Below are 22255 nucleotides of genomic sequence, written 5' to 3'. Positions count from 1 at the left end.
CATACATATTTAACCCAATCGTTATTCCTTGAGAAAAAAGGAGAACTTGTAATTTTAGGAAAATAATTAAATAATTAATCATCGTTAATAATTAATCACGTCGAAAGCGTTATCGAGAGAAATATCGGATTCAAGATTGGGAAATGGTTTTCCATATAAACGATTTATTTCATTAGTACACGTACATTTGCGCCAGCACAAAAACGGATTGTATTTTATAAAATGAAAGTAATGCAGAGTTCCTTTTCCGAGACTAGACACACGTGCGTCGTAAGATCCCACTACCAGTCCCGTCCTTGTTCTCCTTCCTGATTCATTTTCATTTTCCGTTGTTTACATCGACTACAGCATTCATGTTCTTTACGCTGCGAAGACAAGGCGCGAAGTGGCATTGAAACTCTATAGTTGATGCGTTTCCCTGACTATCTCGCGGTGCTTCTCCAATCTCCGCGAGAAACATTCGACCAAATTTTTTCAGCCACGTCTTTCGCGACTATTCGCAAGAATCTCAACTGATGATCCTCAACGTCGCCGAATAAAACCGCGAATCGGAAGTTCGCGATTCATATATTACTCTTTATTACCAAATACTCGGCGAGTCTCATTTCTTAATAGTTATTACATTTGAAAAATTATTAATACTATTATGATAAAACTTTGATTATTGCAAATTTTGACAAACTAGGATTTTTTATGACTGTAAGAATTCGGTCTACGTTTCTCGTTACAGTATCGAGATCCTCGTCATTTCGTTATTACATCTTATCGTATTCACAGGGCAGTGAGCGTTAGAAGTATCTGAATTAGTACGTTAGTACGTAAAAGGCAGGCACTAAGTGACTCCTCAAGCTTCATCGCTTGTGAGCAAAGAAATTGAAACTTGATATACGCACCGTCCGTATTTTCTTTCTCTTTGACGTTCGATCGAAAATGTCACGACACGGTGATGCCGGCGAGTTCGAAGACAAAGCAACATTCAATGCAACATTCTATTTAGCTTCTTTCGCGAACTCATTCGTGCTCTAAATAAACTATAAATACAACGAGACATATAGGGGATACTTGTAGCATTTAGAAAGAGAAAAAAGATATATATACTTTCGAAAATTAAAATGGTACATATATACGCATGTACTGTAAATCGCGATCAATGTCGCCGTTGTTATCACATCTGAAATTTATATCAATCTTATCTGCTATACTGCTATACTGCTATTTATGTGTCGCGATTTCACTTCGAGACGAAGTCACGCACACCACGTGACGTTATACTTGTAATTAAGTACACATCGAGAATAAACGATAACAGCGCGACATCACTTTCGCAGGATTCGCACGATTTCACACAAATTTTTCCTCGCATTTCGCGGGACACATTCGTTACGATTCGCATTACCATTTGCGAACCGATGAGACTTGTGCGTTTTAATCTCGCGCCGAGTTTGCAAATGAAGAAAAGAAAGAATTTACGTTTAAATAATATATCACCTTCGAAAGACAGATTTGTCTCATTTGTCGAGACGATAACGACAAACAAGTGGACGCTTTGCGAATCAGCGATGCACGTACTATCTATCTCTATATCTCTTTAAACACTTGAGAATTTCGCGCGAGGTTTTCCTTTGCTTTTTAGGCAAATGATCTTCGTGAAAGAGGCACACACGCATTTTTTCGGGTACAAATGCGTGCGCGACAAAGATGCGACTGCAAATGGCGCTATATATTTTTATCATTGCCCGATATTCAATCGAGGAGCAAAACGCACTCGTGAACAAGTAGATCTTATACTTTCTTTAAGAATAACCGTCCGCGATCTCTACAAAAATATTTCGTTCTCTTCGTCTCTCTTGATGACAGCCTTAATGGCGCGTCTCATTACACTCGTCGTTGGCATCGTCCTAAGATAAGTCGAATTATCTTCCTCTATGAATTCCTATTATTCTCCTTCTCACCGAGGAAATGAGATCCCCCTCACGTCGCAGTTATATCGAATTTGGCTGGAAATTGAAATTCGCTATGTACAATTCTGCTCTCTCATCTCTTAAGCAGATGAGAATTGCTATTGTTAAAGAAAAGAGAAAGAAATGACTAACTATCCATCTAAGTGCAATCTAAGTGTGTACGCGCGTACACTGGACGCAATAATAATCTTCGTAATTATCTTATCTACTCGTATCAGGCCCGTTAGTAGCGTAGATTTAAGTTTAAAATACGTCGAGATTTGGATAAGTTTATTACGCGAGAAAATAATTATCTATAATCCCGACTTCTTGCTGCGACCAAAGTACATTGACATTGATAATCCACAATGTTTTTCCGAAAATGTTGAAACATACGAAGAAACATTTGGTTGATCTTAAGCAATTTTGCTTTTTTTGCTGGAGAAGAATCTATCGAGTCTTCTCCAATTTTTCGTATTGTAATCATCGATCCGTTATTATTTCTGAAATATTTGCGGCTTAAAGTAACATTGAACATTCGCAAATTTCTAATTCTCCTACATAATACATAATTCCTATACATAATTCTCTCTGTACTTTTGCGTAGGGAAACACTCCCGAATTGCCTTTCCTCGATTGTAATAATTGTTGTTTTCGTGCTCAGATCCGCGGTATCAGCAAACGCGATTTTGTGAAAATGCGCGGTGCGCGCGGTGCGTCTCTATCGATATGTAACAAAGTTGTTACCGATTCACCGACGAGTGTCGCATCGTAAAGCTATACGGGGAGATCAACCCGAGAAATTATCGGATTTCTTCAATACCGCACGATTCACTCGGTGCTCTTCTTCTCAGGAACGAATAGAAGATGTGGCCGAAGATGTCGACGCGAATCGATTCAGTTTACTGTCGATGATGATCTCGTCGCCGTTCCTAATATTGTATCGATAGAGCTGCTTGTTTGGATATAGCATTTCCTCCGGTCCGTATTGCGTCTTCATTTCCTAAAATATTAATTCGATCGAATTACGTCTCTTTCGTATCATCGCGACGGTATACGCGACATCCATATTTATTGGGTAAATTTTTTTTAAGATAAATTAAGACGATTAAGATAAATTCTTGATAATTAGTGTAGATGTAAATAAAGTGTCATGTGTACATTAAGAATTCGGCTTTGTACCTAGTATTATATCTCGAGAAATTGCAATTGAATCTAGATGCAGATTGGAATAAGAGGATCGTTTGGGAGGATTTGGACGCAATTTATATGTCGCTACTTTAAGTTTTGCAAAGTATCGACCGAGATATCAAATGTTCTGTGAACAATATTAAAGTCGTTTAATTAATACAAAACTGAAAACAACTCACCTGATCAATGTAGAAAAGTCTCATTCTATTGGCAGGAATTTTCACCATACTTTCCAACTTGGTTTTTAATTCGAAAACTGTTCTATATACATCCACCGATCGTATCTGAAAGCATGAAATTGTTTGTGATCGATCATTCCGGCATGACAATTTTATTTGCGAGTAGTTGCAAAAGTAAAACTTGTAAAACAAGATAAATTGCTTTCCGAATCAATTTCCGAATGTTCGAGCAATGTTCGAGATAAGTTACAAAATTAGTGGAAAACTCCGCTGTTACTAACGTCCGCGATGTGCCTATCTAAAGTAATGAAACCGAATATGAAATTAAATACCTCGACGAGATCACCGTAAGTGAAGGTAACCTTGACCCTTTTCTCCGGTGTCAAATCTACGTTCACCAAAGGATCCAACTTTCCGTGAATAGCCACGAGCTCGGAATATCTGAAAATCGAAGAAGTTAAGTTGGGTCTTTCCGTGAGCGGTAAAGGAGCAAGCGTGACCGTGAAACGAGAATAGATTCTCCCTCGCGGGTGAAGCCCCGAGTTCGAAATCGCCTGAATGAGGACGGGGCTCATTCGCAAAGAAAACCGGAATTTGCATTTAAAGAGCTGCGTGCAGCTCACATTGCAGCTTAGAAACAAGTAGAGATTCGATTTAGAGACTCGATTTAGAGACTCGATTATCAAGGACGGCCGAGACTTCAAACTTGATGAACTCGAGTCGAAACTTACCTTTCGGGCCGGTCGGCTTCCGGCTTGTCCATGTAATAACGTATGAAGGCTCTCTCCGCGTCCTCGCGCTCTTGAGACGATATTACACCGCCGCCGTTCAAAGTCTCGACGTTTGGCAGTCGTGCTATTAGTAACTGCCGCCTCTCGTGTTCCGTGTACTCCCGTGGACTCTGGGAAGTGTTAAACGATATATATATATATATATATATATATAGAGCAGAGTGGACGAAAATTCGCTTATCGATCAAGTTCGTGCGATAAAGTTGAATGTATTAATGTAAATTTAAGCAATATTAAAATAAAAAGTTGCGGACATTTGTATCTTGGAAAATTACAAATACTTCACATTTTCTCTAAAATGAATAATTTTCGTTTTCTTACTTTCGGAACAATTACGTAAATTTGAATAAAATATAAATACACAAAATATTACTTTCTAATCAATCATAAAAGAATTCGTCAAACTGTAATAGTAAAAAAGCGATTTGTAGTTATAGACATCTGTAACTTTAAGAATAGGAAACACATTCCACTGCAAAACTGGTCTCTCTCAAGGCTATCGCGTATTACGCTTATAGCTTTAATGAACACGGTGATATGTTGATTTATCTCTAATTCCGGTTCTCCCATATAAAATAACAAGGCTCCTCGTTTTAAACACAAACAGCGAATTTTATTTTTCGTTCTATTAATACCAAATTCACTTGACACTTGACTACATGTTGGGAAGTGCTTGCAAAGTCCGTCTATCAATTCCAAGAACTCGTTTTTTCGGAACCCACGTTGCATTAATCTGTGCACAAATCTATGTTTGAACACGTGCCAAACTTCAACAATCGCTGCATGCTCCAGTGCGGAAAGAGTTCTAATTAGAACATGCTTTTCTCAGATAATTACTAATAATTTTGATGCAACGCGGATTAAACATGTGTCTTTGATCCGTTTATCAATAAGTACGTGTCAAACTTGACACTGATGCACTTTAAAAGCGAAAATGGGCATTTATTTTAGAACGGTATATTTACATCATATCTTGCAACGAATACCTCTTCGATCTTTCCCTTTCTATGGGATAATAATTTTACATTACATCTCATATTATTTTATTGGTATTTGTAACAAGTAATTAATTAATTTCAATTATCGCATGTGTTATAACTATCTTTCGTCATGATTGATCTCCGTCACTCGGTAAAAATACATTTCTTATCTCATATTTAAAATACAGAAAATTTAAAATATTTTATATAAATTTTATATAATTTGAATTTTCATATTTTTATTTAACATATCATACACTTGGAAAGACAAGAGCTGAAATTGCTTAATTAATTTGATTAAAGCCGCAATCGCATTTGTTATCCTTCTTTACACACTCGCTTCATATACAAAAAATGTAGAATTAGAATCAAGTTTTTTTTTTTTTTTCAACAGCGAACATAACGCAAAATCTTTCGATTTTCGATCGTCAAGAGACTGAAAACTACCTACCTCGAAAAGCGGACAACCTTGGATTCGGAGCGACTTGAGCGCGGGAAACCTGGCGAGTCTTTCGACTTCGTCCCAGGTCGACAGTAGGGTACCATTTACATTCAAAAACCTTAACATCCTGAAGGGATCGTGGGGCGACTCTATGGTCATTCCATTGGATTCCGGCTTCGACTCGGATCTATCGTAATTGACCTTACTGTCGAATATCCTATTTCCCTTCTCGTCTGTCGACGATGTCGTATGTTCGTCCGCATCGAAATGATTCATATTCTCGTTGTCCTGTCCATGACTTTCTTCCTTCATTCGACGGCCATCCTCGTTTGACAAATTCCGATTTTCCTCCAATCCAAGCGACTTGATCGGACATTCGGCGAGAACGAGACTCTTCAAGTTTGGAAATACATACCTAAAAGAGTACACAACGTCCAATAACAAATTTTTCGAAATGAAGGTTAATTATACATTCAGACATATAAATGAAAGAGTCATGTTGACGGAATAATCATATCTTACTCTATATCACAAATTAATAAATTTTCCAACTATTGATATTAAAATAGGATCGCGTGTGATTTACCCCAACTTCGAGATCTCGTTCCAAATTTCTACCGGATTGCCGGTAAAGTGTAATTTCTTTAGCGCCGGATTCACATTCTCTGGCTTTTGATAATCCAGATCCACCGTTTTATATTCATTCAAGGACAAGTGGAGTTCCTCCAAATTGCGCAAGAGCCGCACCAGTCCCTGCACCGTCGACCACGAAACCCTGGTGCCGTTAAGCACAAGATTCCTCAAAAGATCGTAGTTACCATGTTTGATTTCCAACACCTCTGCGAGACAGTTGAAGCTCAAGTTTACAAACTTGATCTTGGGCATGTGTTGCAAGATACCAAATACTTCCGTCCATTGTGACAGCTTGTTCTGCGCCAGATCAAGTTCCTCGACATTTTTACACTTGCTACGGAGTTTCTCAGCGTCGCTGCCCGCCGACTCGATGTCGCAGTCCTGGAGAACCAGTAACGCCGGCACCGTGTGACGTGGGGACTTCTTGGGGATGAAGATGCTTACCGACAAGGCAGCCTTAGGCGAACCGGACTCTGCCTCATCGTCCGTTAATGAACAGTCCGTCGTTGAGCTGCCGTACTTGAGCTCCAACGCTTCCAGCAACGACGGCATTTTTACAGCATTCTAAAAAATTGCGGAAGGGCTTATATTGCATGAATAATGAGGGATATAATTATGACAAATTTTCTTAATTAAGAAAAGGAAAATATCACCTTTCTTCATTCTTGTCATTGAGATTTTTTATTTTGATTATTATCAATACAATAATTGTGTGTTTGCGTGCGTGTGTGTGCGTGTGTGTGTGTGTGGGGGGGGGGGACGGGGGGGCGTAATAAGACAAATATCTGTCACAATGCATCCAATAACTCTCAGCTGCATTATCTTGAAATAATTTCCAGAAAAAAATTTTCCTTTTTCTTCCTAGATCCTGAAGATCAGATCTAAGGAAGAAAAAGTAAAATTATACGTAGAAAGAGCTTTCAGAAATGAATAAAAATAAATTGTAATTCTTACAACGACTAGAAATACAAACGAACAAGAAACAAACATTCACAGTACAGACCAAATAACGCAAAGCGACGCCGCTAACGGAATAGAAAAGGAAGAAGGAAAAAGGAAGAAGGAAAAAGGTTTCTGGCGAGTCGGGTTCTCGCATCCTCGAGACATGTAGAATCTGGTCTCGCCATATCCGCTAAGGTCACGCCATTGTCTTTTTGCGCAGCAGCCGAGAAGCGCACGCGGTACTGGTTCTCCAACACTCGACAAAATGATTCCTCGTGATCGCGTCCCGACTCGCCCACGCGAGTCGGCACCCAGAGACAACTCGAAGTGATCTCGAACCTGTCCCACTAGCGTGTCTCGTGTTGACTATGAGAAAAATTATTCCCGAAAAGTTGACGATTATGTTTGTACGAGAGTGCACGAAGAAAAAGAAATATTTCGATACTTTTACACAGGACATTTCTTTCAAAATTCAATCCTTTTAAAAACAAAACATTGTTGGCATTAGATTGTGGGCACAAAGATTCGTGGTACCATGATACCTGAGGTGATAGGTATCTCACGATTACAATAAAATTTTGAAAAGTATTTAAAAATGGAATTTGATTTAAATCGAACAATTGTATTTCTCGAGCAAATAATAATTCTTCCAGAATTTGCAATCTGTTCTTTGAAAACTTTTTAGAAATTAGAATAAGAAGCGTAGAAACGAAATTTAGATATTAGAAACGTAAGGAACGTACGTAAGGAACACATAGACACATTTTAAAAAGATACTTGAAAAGTACTTTGATGACAAAAAATTTTGCCATCATTACATCATTAAATTATCATCTCTGCGAATGTTATCGATCTGCGCTTTCACTCTTTCCTTCTATCTTTCAACGTTTCGTCTGAAGCATTATAATTGACATCGCATTAGGGAAAGAGTTCTCGACGACTTTCCACGTATCGCGATTTCTCGAGCGCAAGGACAATTCAAGTATGATGAGTGACGGCGACGTCGTGGCCGTTTGGATGGACTTTCCGATCTATTAACCTGCCTGTGGCATGATTGTTAATACGTAGTCGGATTGCCACGTCTCCGATGACCGGTGATAAACGTTCTTTCTATGCGCGCTATATACGACGACTCCGGTCATTCAACGACTCGGTCCTCACTGTGCATAACGACCGTCATTGAATCACATCTTCCACGTGTCGCAACTGTCATACATACTTGACTGACTCTATATAATGCGCGCGATCGAAGACATTTTCATCATTATCAGGGGAAGGAGGGGGGGGGGGGACGAGATCGAGGAGAGTGACTTTTGCATTTCTTCTTGCGAAAGTATGATAATGAGCGAGTGTCTGACACGATTTGGAATATCGAAATGTCGTGAATCGTGTCCGTCGATAGGGGACGAGACATTTCTGTCATTATATGACATCGTTCGTACGCGAATATCTGTCGAGATTAGAATTTGGGTACTAATAAAACGCAATCCTGACCGCACGATAGATCAATTATAGACTTTTATATGACGATTATACCGATTATTGCGCCTACGCGCAAAACGAAAGACTACGTTAGTTCGGCGAAAGGCATGTACGTGCAAGGAGCCATTCTCGTTTTTGCTGAATGTATCGCCAAATTGCGATTGCGATTGCGATTGTGATTTTACATAAGAAAGATATTACGTTACATCGCAACGTGCGTTTTCAAGAGACATTCTCGTTAAAATTTACGTTTTCTTTTTTTATTATATCTTCACAATGTGGTTAATGCAAGATCTACGACCTACGTAAATATTCATCGTTGAACAAATTATTATACTTTAACCTCTCTATTATAATCTTTCTAGAGGATTCTATTCAGCTTGGTCTCGCGCAACTTAATTGTTATTTAAAAAAGAAGAAACATTTGTACGAATACAATTTAATAAAAGAAAACAAAAAAGAAAAATAACTTTTGATACGAAAAATAACTTTTTCGAGACAAAACAAATGTTACGAATGAAACATAAAATGGCAAAAAAAGCTGGGCTTTCTTTCAGTCAATCAGCTTGGCCGGAAATTCAGACACGTTTCTTTAGGCAGGGTCCAACGCTGGAGCGAAACAAAACCGGCGAGCTTTTCTAAGTCAGATCGTAAAGAGTTAATTCGGGATGCGCTAGTTTCGATCCGCAAATGATCCCCGAGTCGAACGGCGGCGCGAACGGCGACGAATAGACGAACGCGCGAATCGACGTCGAATGGACGATGATACCAGCCATAGAATCGAATAAGACGTGACTGGCCTAGAAGCGGTCTAAATTGGTCCAACCGTGTCCGCGTGCGCGCGCGCGGTTACTCTCCGCTTCCCCGTAAGCGGCGTAATAGCAGCGATATCGGTTCAACGGCCATGCGAAATTAACTTTCTCCGCTCCGCGGCTTCGCGCGCGCGCGCGCGCGCGCGCGCGCGTGTGTGTGCGTGCGTGTGCGTGCGTGCGTGTGTGCGTGTGCGTGTGTGTGTGTGTGTGTGTGTGTGTGTGTGTGTGTGTGTGTGTGTGTGTGTGTGTGTGTGAGAGGGAGAGGTCTCTAGCAAGACCCGTGCAATGCACCGCGTTACGGACGCAGTGACGGAGTCGTGACGGAGGCGCGTTGCTCTATCAACGGGAGTCGCGAAAGTCCGCAACGGTCAGTGGACACGTCTCTGAGGATCGCCTGTTTTGTCGCAATGGCAAATCTGCCACGAGAAATATAACTGACGTGTTGTCTTCTCTGTTCGCGGATGGTCTTCGCGCTGACACGCGATATTTTCGCCAAATAAAATGGATGCACAATTAGAAAATTGTCGTGTCGATATAAATATGAATATCTTTTGTATAAATACGAGAAAAAGGAATTTATGTAAATTTTTATATTTTAACTCCAGACGAGAAAAATAATTTACGTGTTAACGATTGCATGTTTCCTGAGCGCGTTGCTTAACGCGCGGCGCTTTAGACTGGTCCGTGAAATCACGCTATTTACAAATCGGACCTACATACATCCGCGACCGGCAATAAAATAGAAAAGCAAGAGTGAAACGCCGCGTGCGTGGATCTAAACACAGCCTTTTGTAATTTACGGAAGCCGCAAGTGAAATACGACTGTACCGAGCCAAGATTCACTCTCTACGTTTGTGTAATTTCACGCTAGTTGCAGATATGTTTCGATTTAGAAGATAGCGATACACTTCTGTTTGCCGATTGCCGAAAGCAAAGTCCGAATATCGAGAAATCCAAAACGGAATCTATCGTGGACAAAGGTGCGCAAATTGCAAAATCTTTAAAGCATAAACGTGCGTCAACGCGTTGATAAAAACATTAACATATTTTTTGTTTCATATACCTTTCACGTACAAAAGCAATAAAAAAAACGTACAATATACATGAATCACCAGCCGTTGATAAAATAATTAAATGCGGATTGCGTTCTTACGATTCTCAGAAGTATACAAGTATAGAAATATGTTAAATGTACATGTTGTGCCATAATAAAAAAACAGATTTGTGTTTTATTGCGTTAGAAAAAAGTTTGTGAATATGTATTGTAAAAGAATATTCTCTTAATATTCATTTCTACCAATACAAATCTCTCTCTAATAAAACGTTTAATCTATTCTTATCTTTCTCTCTAGTTTTTAGAATTGAAGAAAAAAAAAAGATAAACCGAGATTAATTTACATTGATAGAAAGAGACATGAGTTAGTGGACATTAGTTTCATCATCCTGACGGAAGAGTCATATGAACTGAACAAAATGATGACGCAAAGATAAACACGGTGAACAAAACACCGATAAGCACGTCCATAGTTATATCGTATGCAGTCATGAGCGGCAGCTGACAATTGGCTGAATCGCGAAGCTTGAACGATATCAAGAAACCTCCTACTACAGCTGTCCCGTTCTCCCGCGCTGTGGTCGTACGTAACGTAACGCTAAATATACGACAGTGATGGTTACGAAATGTCAGCGAGAATCGTTGGCGCAGTGGGTCAGTCGGGTTGTATTTACACGATGCGTAAGCGCCGGAAAAGACGCGGCTGACCTTCTTCGCATTCCTCATGAACCGAGAGAGAGAGAGAGAGAGAGAGAGAGAGAGAGAGAGAGAGAGAGAGAGAGAGAGGGGGGGGGGGGAGGTTCCACCGTGCGCTTCGGAAAAGATTCGAAAAAGATTTGACAATCGAAAAGTTTCGAGCCATCCGTTCTACAACGTCGTTGCGTAAATTGTTGCTAAAATTAAGTTGCAAATTATACAATTGCCTGGTAAAACGTCTAAGGTAGATTTATTCCTGATCTCTTTCGCGCTTCCACATTCCGAAAGTTTCAAGATGTATGCAGGCATGATAAATTCTCAAGTGTGCAACGCGAGTAACGCGATAAATTTTTGAAATTTTTGAAAAAAGAAATCTGAATCGATATCTATCGAACGCAAAAATCTTTGGCGAACGCATGTGTTTTCGCATCCAAGTATCTCTACTCGCCATTACGCAGTACTCCCTTCCCTGAGAACGTTTATTTCTGCGTTGTGTATAACGGAAAATACAAAGCATCATTATACAAAACGCAAGCGGCATAATAAAATCATTCGATTAGTGAGATATTCCGTAGGAGAGATAGGAGTTTGCAATGTTTGCAAAACAAAGAGAAATAGAAAAGAGAAAGAGAATAAGGATATTCGCTAAACAGCATCAGCGCGTGATAAACATTTTGTCATCTCTTCTCTCCTTTCTTTCCCTCGTCCTTTGTCTCTCCCTTGTTGGGGATGTCGCATCGCGGAAATGAAATAACGGATTAGGCAAGTAAAGAAGCTTTGGCTGTCCTTTCACTGGCCGCGAAATGGTAGCTAAAAGTGCGAGATGCGTCGAAACGGAACGCCACTTTTTCGCCTCGCGTCTGAAAACCGATGAGGAAACATTGACGAAAGTCTGTCTACTTCTCTGCTGCGCAAATGCGAGCCGAGAGCCGCGCGGAATATTACTCGCTTCCTCAAGGTTGCCGCGCGTTCTACTCGCGATCCGAGAGCGCATTGTATGAATGCACGTACCTGTATCTGTATCTGTATCTGTATCTGTATCTGTATCTGTATCTGTATCTGTATCTGTATCTGTATCTGTATCTGTATCTGTATCTGTATCTGTATCTGTATCTGTATCTGTATCTGTATCTGTATCTGTATCTGTATCTGTATCTGTATCTGTATCTGTATCTGTATCTGTATCTGTATCTGTATCTGTATCCGCATCTATGTATCTGTATCTGTATTCGTATTCTGTGTATCTCCTCTACTCCTTTTCCACTCGCCTCTATCTACACCTTTATTGCAACAGACCGGACAGCTCGGACTCTAAAGCTGCTGTCGCTCGCTGCAATTCGATCAGCAAAATGTAGACGCGAACCTTTTATGCGTCACATATATTTGCCGAAATGAAATGCTTAAGGTGGTTTCGAAGACACCAAAAATAAAAGTAAAATTAAAATAAAAGTAAATTTTGTATCTGTATATCTCTCTCTCATACACACACACACACACACACACCGCGCGCGCACACATGCGCACTACTATATCGCGTTGTGTGGATGCAAAAATAAGAATTGTCTTTCCCGATGCTTGGAAGACAATTCAGTCACAGACAATTCTATCACTCAAGAATTAAAAAAAAGAGCGAAAATAATAAATTTACATTTTGATGTAAACATTTTCTTAAATAAATACAGATATAAATATTTTCTCGCACAATTTTGCGACACAACAGCTATTATCGACAATATCGAGATAACCGATAAGCGATGTCCTCAAATGTCCGGCTTGTCTCAACTTTGAGAGAATTCTTTAGAGATATACACATTAATTAACCGCTCTTTCTCTCTAACTCCTAAAATATAATAGGTTTTCTTTCTCGAAACTTTCCTAAAACCGCCTCGCATTGACGCGCGACAATTAAAACGATATGCATGGGAAAGCGGCGTCGACGAGAGAGAGAAGAGATATATATACGGGATGTGAAAGAAGAAGATTAAAAAAAGCGAACGATACTTGAATCACAGATAGTTTCTTCGATCGAAGCGTAAATGATTTTCCCTTTCGAGAAAAATTTGAGGATCGATAGGACGCAATTAGCATATGACTCGAGTTTTTAATGTAATTTTTGAGATCTTAACTCGAAATCCCGGTTGGGGATTTCGTACTTAGAAATACGGAATTGCTTGAAAAACACAAGATCGCATCTCGTTCTTGTGAACACTATTGAATTTTGAGGTACACGAGAGACAAGAGCTGTTTGTAGAACGGTCCAACGTTTGCAAAACAATCGTGCCTCTCGCTCCACTATTCGTGGCTAAAGCGCTGCGCAGTAGTTCTGGAACACCTGGTGTATACACCGGATGGACGTTCACTGGAACGCTATATGGCGCGTCCGTTGCGGCGGACTTCTCTCTTTTGAGCCTCGACTAGAACTGTGCGTTTTAACGGCGGCTTACTGCTACGTTAAGCAGATCAAACGGTGGTCTTTGTGCGGGCGATACATGCGACGCAACCACGACGAGGCATCGAGCATGCGGTCAAATATGCTTACGTCAAATATATGTCGTGAACACATAAATGCGTTACAAACCAAATCAAATGAGTGCGAAGATTCCCGTTATTTTTATACCGTCGAGATAACCACATATTTTTTAAGCGTTTTGCGGTTTTAGTATACGAACGAGAAATCGAACGAGAAATCGAATAATTCGCATAATCGCATTTTATAGGTGTCAGAAATATTATACCTGGCAATAATTATTGCGCTCGGTCTCTGTGATTACGTATTAATTCTCCGATAATACGTCCGATGACTCATTGTCACTCATTGTTAGCGCTTATCTACGTTGCCGTTGTCAGATTTCAATTTCATTGCGCGCGCGCGCGCGCGCGCGCATGTGTGTGTGTGTGTGTGTGTGTACCACGTACGCAAAACAAATGCTTTCTGCAGAACGCCCAAGGTGGAATCCGCTTTCTTTACCGCGCGAGGAACAACAGGAAATTTCGAATATTCATCTGGCAGAAAATCTCTGGAGTCACGCCATCGTAAGCGGAAAATCAGTATTAGCGCGAGAGATTTCTTCAACGCGTACTAACTAGTTCTGATTCGTTCTGATCATACCCAATTTGCGATTTGTTCAAAGATCTGGCTTTATTGGCAGAATAAATATGACGATATATCGAAAAGAGTTAACATTCTACGCATGATTGTATAATTCTCACAATATCTATCTTATACGAAACGTCATATTATCGATTTTAATCTTGCAAATCTTTACAATTTCGACGAATAATTCATACGATTTATTTATTTTTAATTTGATTTCAGTCTTCGCGCTGTGTTGTACAGATGTACATGCAGGAATAGAAAAAACGTCATAACGAAATATATATTTTGTAAAGTTGAAGATTGTAAAGTTGGATATATGGATTTACATCGAAAAACTCATAATGACTGATGCAGTTGATCTTTATAAGGACATGATGCAGTTACATTTTGCTATTTTTATTTTAGTAATCGAATGTGTGCCCGACGTTTTCGTAAATTTTATACTGTAAACGTATATACGTAAAACGAGCTTATGCTTTAGAATTTTATCCGCGCGTCAGTATTTCTCTCGTTTACATAATATCTTACCGACTAAAACTATATGCAAAAAGCTGTTTAATGCGCCACGAGGATAGACTCCGTTGCACAAGGGCGTTAAATCATCGCGAATGAAAGGACTGCTGTCAATGGAACGGGAATCTGAATTAGATCTTAAACACGTCTTAAAGCGACTACGCGTTTCGAAACGATGCGTCCGTCGTAAATGTCAGAATAATTTGCGTATTATCGCACTTGAGCGAATTCTCGCATTAGAATGCACTCTCCAAAAATTTGCAAATCTGTAACTTTCATCTCTTTGATCTTAATTTAGTGATTTAATCGGAAAAAAAAAATAAATATACATTAGGCTGTAAGAAGGTAGATTCCCCTTATTTCGAAACATAATATTTGTGTCTCTCGATAAAGATATATAGATGGTGTTTGTTAATTTTTAAATTGAATCGGAATTGAGTTGCAAGAAATCTATAATTATATTAGTGTAAATCTCTTTCTGATCTCGACCTTGTAATCTTTCGATTAACAAGCTTGTATAAGAGTGGTATATATTCTTTGTATTCTTTTTACGTATAGAAGTGCTGAATTTATTAATAATAATTTATTAAATAATCACATGGACACTAAATTGATATGTTGGAATCCGATTACGCAATTGATGAAGCGTTTAGAGGCGTCTTTGCTAGTAAATGGGTTCGCTAAAAATTGCATAAGTTGCTCTTAGTGGTGACACAGTGATACGAATGACGATTGACAAATCTCGATATTATCTATTTAGAACATTTTTTAAATTGTATATCGTATATCAACGCGATTACTAAAATTACACAAGCTGTTATATAAATTATATATATATATATATATATATATATATATATATATTTATAAATTTCAGCTGTAGAATCATAGGCGTCTACTTTCTACTTCATTTAAATATTATGTAATATTTTGTCATAATAAATCGTTTCGTTCATAGTAAATGATCATATATTAATATTATTAATTACGTCGTTTTGAAACCACAATTTTCATCAATTTACAATGAAAATACTAAATTAATCGCATAACATACGCGATTATCGCGATTATCAAAAATCTCACGCACAAGCTGAGGAATTTTATGTTGTTCTTCCGTCTCTTTCTCTTTCCTCCAAAAAGGAGAAGTTTAACGAACAAAAATAACGGAAAGGTGATTTCTCCGCTGCAATTACGGACGGAAGTAGTGCAATCGATTCGTAGTCCCTCGGTAGCTAAGCCCAGTGTAAAACAGGAGGATTGGGATATAAAACGCAAATATAATAAACGGAAATTGACCATGCATTCACGATGTGCGTTCATGTGTTTGTGTTCTTTCTTTTCTTTCTCATTATAGATGTATCCTATATATTTTTTTTAATATCCTTAAATCCTTAATGCGCTACCGAAAGAATAATAATAAATGAAGCCGATTGTAAGAGTAATTGAATAAAAAATATTCGCGTTTCGTAGTCGAGAATTTTTTGCGAATGTCACGATTTGTATTGCAAATTTAAAATATGACGGACACATTTGTTGAAACACATTTGTTAATTTTTTCATAAGAATGACAACTGATATTTTCAAATGTTACAAAAAATAGTTACAAAGATATTCCGTGCAAAAATCACAAGGAAAAGATTAAAGTCTATTTGCATTTTGACAGACATAACCGACAGATTTCGCAAAATTGACATTGTTCCATTGCCATTGTCCCATCAACTGTCGTGAAAAGATAGGCGAAAAGCGTTGGTATTAACTGAAACACCGTGTAGAACAAGATGAGCGTTACTCTCTTCCCGACGTCTTACAATAAGATCTAATTATCGATACCGCTCGATGATATATAATCAGCAAAGGCTAATGTTTTACACACACACACACACACACGCACGCGCGCGCGCGCACAATATTTATATATATATATATATATATATATATATGCACCCCCCCTCCACCCCTTCCCCACACATACACCACACGCGCGCGCGCGCGCACACACACACACAAAAATACACACAGCCGTAGATTTTGATCTATAGCTATGGGATCTACGTTAAAAACTGCCATCGGTTGTACGCGCGAGTGCAAGGAACGAGTCTTTCCGGGAAAAGCATCTCATGTAAAAGGCATCACGCGGATCTTATCCATTGCATATACGTCGGACGAGATCGACGGCCGAAATCATATCGTCTGGCCTTTAGCGAAACTTGTCGAAAGAAAAGAACCTCTGCGCACTGTGCTCGCCACGGATTCAGCAGGATTCAGCGGTGTTCCAAATGCGACGTGACGTATCATAACGCGACATCGGTCGCGTGTCGAGAACGAGCGTAACGAACGGCGCGGCGGAGCGTTGAACGCACACTTTACTTCCGTATGGCGTATAGAGCACGGACGCGGGAGCTCTCGCATCAATGGAAATTGTCAACCCTGAGAGATTATTAAAATCCAATGTGCTAGGAATCGTGTCAAGGACTAAGCGGACGGGCTAACGGGAGCATCCGCTTGGCCCTGGGACTCTAACGTCGCACATTTATTTTTACTCACTGTTTGCGCGCTGCCCTTCGGACCTCGAGCCACCGCTTCGCGTTTACCGTGATCGGTGCCGCGCTCTCCCGGAGTAGTCACACGCTCTCCGAGTTATCTCCTTTGCATGCGGCCTGCGAACTTTGCAGCGACCAGAGTTGAGGTATCTTCTCGCGGATCGCGTCGCGTAACGTTAGCGACTTGACGGCGACGCGCGGACTCGAATCTCGTCGTCGTCGTCGTCGTCGTCGTCGTCGTTGTCGATCTCTCGAGCGATGAACGAGTGGCGTCGCGCACGGATGCACCGTTCGCCATCCAACGTTGAACTGGCTCCTTTGTTTAGTAAACAGAAACAGCTGAGCGGCTGACGGTGGAGGTGGAGGCGGCAATGATGGTGGTGGCGAAGGCGGCGAGACCACGACGTTCATTATCGACCACATCGCGCGTGCGCGATGCCCGCGATCGCGATCACGTGGTCCCGTCGCTGGAGAACAGTCGCGGCACTTCCGTCGACTACCTTTCGTCTTTGAGACCAAAAATGAAATTTGCTTGGGACTTTTTGCGTTTTTTTTTTTATCAATTCCAGATTCTTTTACAATTTTATCATTTTCAACAATTCGTAAAATAAGCATTTTTTTTTTATGTGAAGCATTGAAAAAATAGAATGTTTTTTTCAGCCACTTCAGCAACGAATGTAAAAACTCGTATGATCGAAAGCTTTATTTCCTGACAAGATGCCTCGAAGTAATTTTCTATAAAAATATTCGCCATTTCGCGATTTGAGATTTCAAAAATCTCATTGTCTTCAACCTTCTCCAATATTAATTTCAATTTATACTTAAAGGATACATATCTCTTATTTTGAAAACAAACAAAGCAATTTGCAAACAGCCGTTGATAACAGAAAAACACGTATCCATCGAATCCAAAATTTCAATTTACGAATGTCAAGTTGGACCCTGAATGTACTTGCAAATATATGTATATACATGTATATACGCATATAATATATTATACATTTTTCGAAAACAGCAAGACAGAACATTGCGAAACGTGTAAATTTAATATCCAATGTGTGCGAAAAAAGAGAAGAGAAAAAGGCGTGCTAAGTTAAAAAAATGTCACACAAGAATCAGGTTACGTAATACATTTATGCCGCCAATGTTTGTGAAAGAAGTTATACGGTCTTATCTTGTACTTACGGAAGTGCGTAAATCAGGAGAATGTTACCCGGGACTGCATTGTTGAACACGAAAAGTTACTTTGGTTGATGATATAATTTAAATATAGAAAAGACCAAAAAGATTATACAAAAGATTTAAACATTATGTTCTCGAAGCAATGTTCATGTAGCGAGACCGTTGAGGGGAAAGCGGATAACCAGCGTTGGCATGGCGATTTTCTATCGCGTTTTCTTAGATATTTTATATATATATATATATATATATATATATATATATATATATATATTAATGTTTCATCCCCAATCACTATATGAGTAATGGATTGCTATACATGAATCGAATCAACGTAAAATATTGTCATTTGTCTCTTTTATTATACTTTGGATGCTCTTCAGTGCAATGTACACAAGCGACCGTGTAACACAGTGTATAATCCAGTGCTTTCTAACTATGTCACAAGTCGACACAATCATACATAGCTAAAACATTGTTTTGTGTCACTTCATGGTCATATCAACATTTTTGCATTTGGTATCACTGAAGTGGATATCATTTTCCCATTCAAGTTTTTTTCTTTCTTGTTAGTTCCTGTATGATCTTAGAGTGATATGTTTCTGGACCATAAAAAAGTATTTAGTACATACATACACTTACTTTATTATTATTTCATTATTTGTTACAAAGATAACGTAATAATAAATATATGTAAATAATATGTTAGTACATAAATGCTTGTATTGTACGCACAATACAATAATTTACTTATTAACGTATTGATCATTCTTGTGTCATGACTTTATGATCATATGTTCTTGAAATATCAATATTTCTTATACCAGCATCAAAATACTAAAATCATTAAAGATCGATGATCTCGTGGGAGTTGGCACGGCTGAAAAAATTTATTAAATGACTGTTCTGTATCCCTCTGATGGTGAAATAAAAAAGTTAAGTAGTGTTTCAGCTGCTGGTCAATATTGCGTAACACTGTGTCACATAGTATATGACTGTGTTCCATAACTAGAAAGCACCCTTTAACAATCATCTTTTCGTACTGTCTAAATATCTAAAAATTATTATAACGATTAGGGAATGAATAACTTTGAAACTGTATTATCTACTTGCTTTTCGACATAAGAAAACTGATAAATGTGAATAACGTGCTGAAAGATTGTAAAATTGCTACAACGTGAGGTGGTAAGATTGCCATTACTGAAAAAATATAATTACAGATACGACTTAATTTTCATTCTTTAAACAATTACTATACTACTATATTATACTATACTATATTATTTATCGATATATTGAATTTACCGCGATCTACTATTTGCTGACAACGCTACTCTTACTTCGTGTCTGCTTTCAAAGCAAAATCTCTCTCTCTCTCTCTCTCTCTCTCTCTCCCCCCCTCTCCTCCTCCCGTCTCCTCCCTCTCTCCTCTCTTTCACACTTGTAAAATATTATACACGAAAAATTTCTTTGAACGACTCTGTTGTTCATTTTGATACTTTTTGTTAGATACATTACACATTTATGGTACTGATTGGATTACAATTAATGTGATAGGTATACGCACAAAGTAATTAAATACATTATATCATTTGCACATCCATGTGTATATGCATATCTGTATACTTTTATAAGTTAGTTATAGAAACTAGAGATACTCTCTAGATTCAGTAATCCTTTTTTTAATATAATAACAGTTCCAAGGAACTGTTATTGTTATTATTATTATTATTATTATTATTATTATTGTTATTATTATTATTATTATTATTATTATTATTATTATATGTGTCATATATTATTCTACTTCTTTTATTTTTAAAGAAATATCGTTTCGAACGGTGAAACAAATCAAGAAACCGGAACGAATTCACTTCGCGTTCTCTACGTTATATAACCCACCTGTCGTTAATCTGCGTTAATTTACCGATTCATAAGCTCAACGCGGTAAACATACACGTACAATAATTACACATATTACTGGCATCACTATAAATATTATGTGACCGCGTTATGAAACTAATTAGCTTTTTTTGAGTGCCATGTTAACAGTCGCAGCAATACGCGCTCATCACTCGCGAGACTTATGAGTTGTAATGTGAGGCTTTCTGAAAATGTTTAGTTTGAGCTTTTCATCGTTGGTACTTTCCTTAACTTCCTCTTCGAGAACAATATCGATGCTACGAAAGAGTGGATTCTTTCAATCATATTTACGTTATGTGTCTCGAATCTAATGTCAATCGCTAATTACGTTGCTCGAATCCAGAAAAGTGAAAGTTCGTCGACCGTTTAACTTATTTTTTACCTTTGTCCAGATCTTTCCTGATAGAAAGTTGCGTCTATCTAATCCCCTCCTCCCTTTCCTCCTATAATTTGAAGATTCCTATTCTAAAAAAGACGCACTCTAATTTGGTCTTTCGATTACAATCTTATGTGAAGTATATATATATATATATATATATATATATATATATATATAAATGTGTGTGTGTGTGTGTGTGTGTGTGTGTGTGTATTTTTTTTAGATACTTTTATATTTCTGCCGCGTGAAAAATATTGCAAACTTTTTTTAACTAAATCAAGAGAGAGACACATAAGAAGAAGTTATATGTTGGTGATGACATTTCTCTATAAATTCTTTGTTTCTTCTTGCGATCGCTCTAGAGAAACCATTTTCAAATAATAGATTGCGCGAAAACGATGAGGATTAGCGTAACATTATCAATATTTTATACATCACGAATAACGCAAATATTGTTGTTGTTGTTGTTGTTGTTGTTGTTGTGGTGTCATAAATTTTGAAAAAGATACTCTGATAATTGCCGATCGATTTAATCAAACGTCCGTATATGAGATTTTCATATTTGCAGTAACCAAGGAAAAGATCAAGTATAATATCCAATTGTACTTTTTTAACTGTATGTACATTTCTTAAATTGTTAGCTTTATAAATACGTTGTTTAATTGCTATCTCTATTTTGCATAATATTTACTTTTCTGTTGGATATATAATAACATAAGTATAAGAGAAATGTCGAAAATGTTCAGTAAGTTCTTCGAGTTCTGCGCTCTTAAATTAAATCGGGAAAACCGATTAATATATACTTTCACTGCGAAAACTTATGTATATATCTTTTTGAGACTTAACACAATATTTCTCTTATATAATACTCTTGAAGCCTTCGCAAAAGAGGGAAGGACTTTCTGTGTAATAACCACCGTTAATACGTACAAATCTAAAAGAAATGTCTCGCATACATTAAATTGGTCAAAATTGCACTTGTGAATGATTATATATACTAAGCTTCTAAGGATCGCTGATCACACGTATGCTGTAAGTCTATAAAAAGCTCTGAATTACGATATGTAACATAAATTATTTATTCGATCATATTTGTTACACATTACTATCTGCTACGACAAAATAAAGAATGATACTCGTTCGTTTCAACTCGTTTCATTCAACGTTTCCTTGCATTAATTAATCTCAAAGTCATTCAACCCTTAAATGATATCACCAGTCGAATATAACGTTCATTGTCACAAGCAATACAATGTAAATACAACATTAATATTAAATCAATAACACCCATATATATATATATATATATATATATATATATATATATATATATATATATACGTATTTTAATATTTCTGTTCTATACTTTAACGATAGACTGAGAACCTTTAGCCTTGAACTTATTACTTATTAACTTTGAACGTTAATTTAAATCTTTATAGAATTATTGGCAGATTCCTTCGCGCTTTAAACAAAAAGAAA

The 22255-nt window shown here is 38.0% G+C and overlaps 1 protein-coding gene across 2 annotated transcripts; it reads right to left on the bottom strand.

The window, feature by feature from the left end:
- Positions 1–147: 147 nt before the first annotated feature.
- Positions 148–17720, bottom strand: mlt (tubulin folding cofactor E like protein mlt). Of its 2 annotated transcripts, none has more exons than XM_011642681.2 (7): positions 17297–17720; positions 6110–6720; positions 5533–5938; positions 4042–4211; positions 3643–3751; positions 3311–3415; positions 148–2943 (listed from the first exon to the last, which is right to left on the bottom strand). In XM_011642681.2, exons 2-7 carry the CDS (start codon positions 6706–6708, stop codon positions 2791–2793), a joined length of 1542 nt encoding a protein of 513 aa, XP_011640983.1. In that variant the 5' UTR covers positions 6709–6720; positions 17297–17720; the 3' UTR covers positions 148–2790. The 2 variants fall into 2 exon arrangements, with proteins under 2 accessions (XP_011640983.1, XP_088935394.1); XM_089079268.1 differs by lacking the exon at positions 17297–17720 and adding an exon at positions 13424–13447.
- Positions 17721–22255: the final 4535 nt, after the last annotated feature.

The sequence above is a fragment of the Pogonomyrmex barbatus genome, unplaced genomic scaffold (assembly GCF_055798465.1).
Source record: "Pogonomyrmex barbatus isolate J1 unplaced genomic scaffold, ASM5579846v1 scaffold3, whole genome shotgun sequence".
NCBI classification, from domain to species: Eukaryota; Metazoa; Arthropoda; class Insecta; order Hymenoptera; family Formicidae; genus Pogonomyrmex; species Pogonomyrmex barbatus.
Note: the sequence above shows the minus strand (reverse complement) of the source record. Positions and strands in the feature narration are given on the sequence as shown.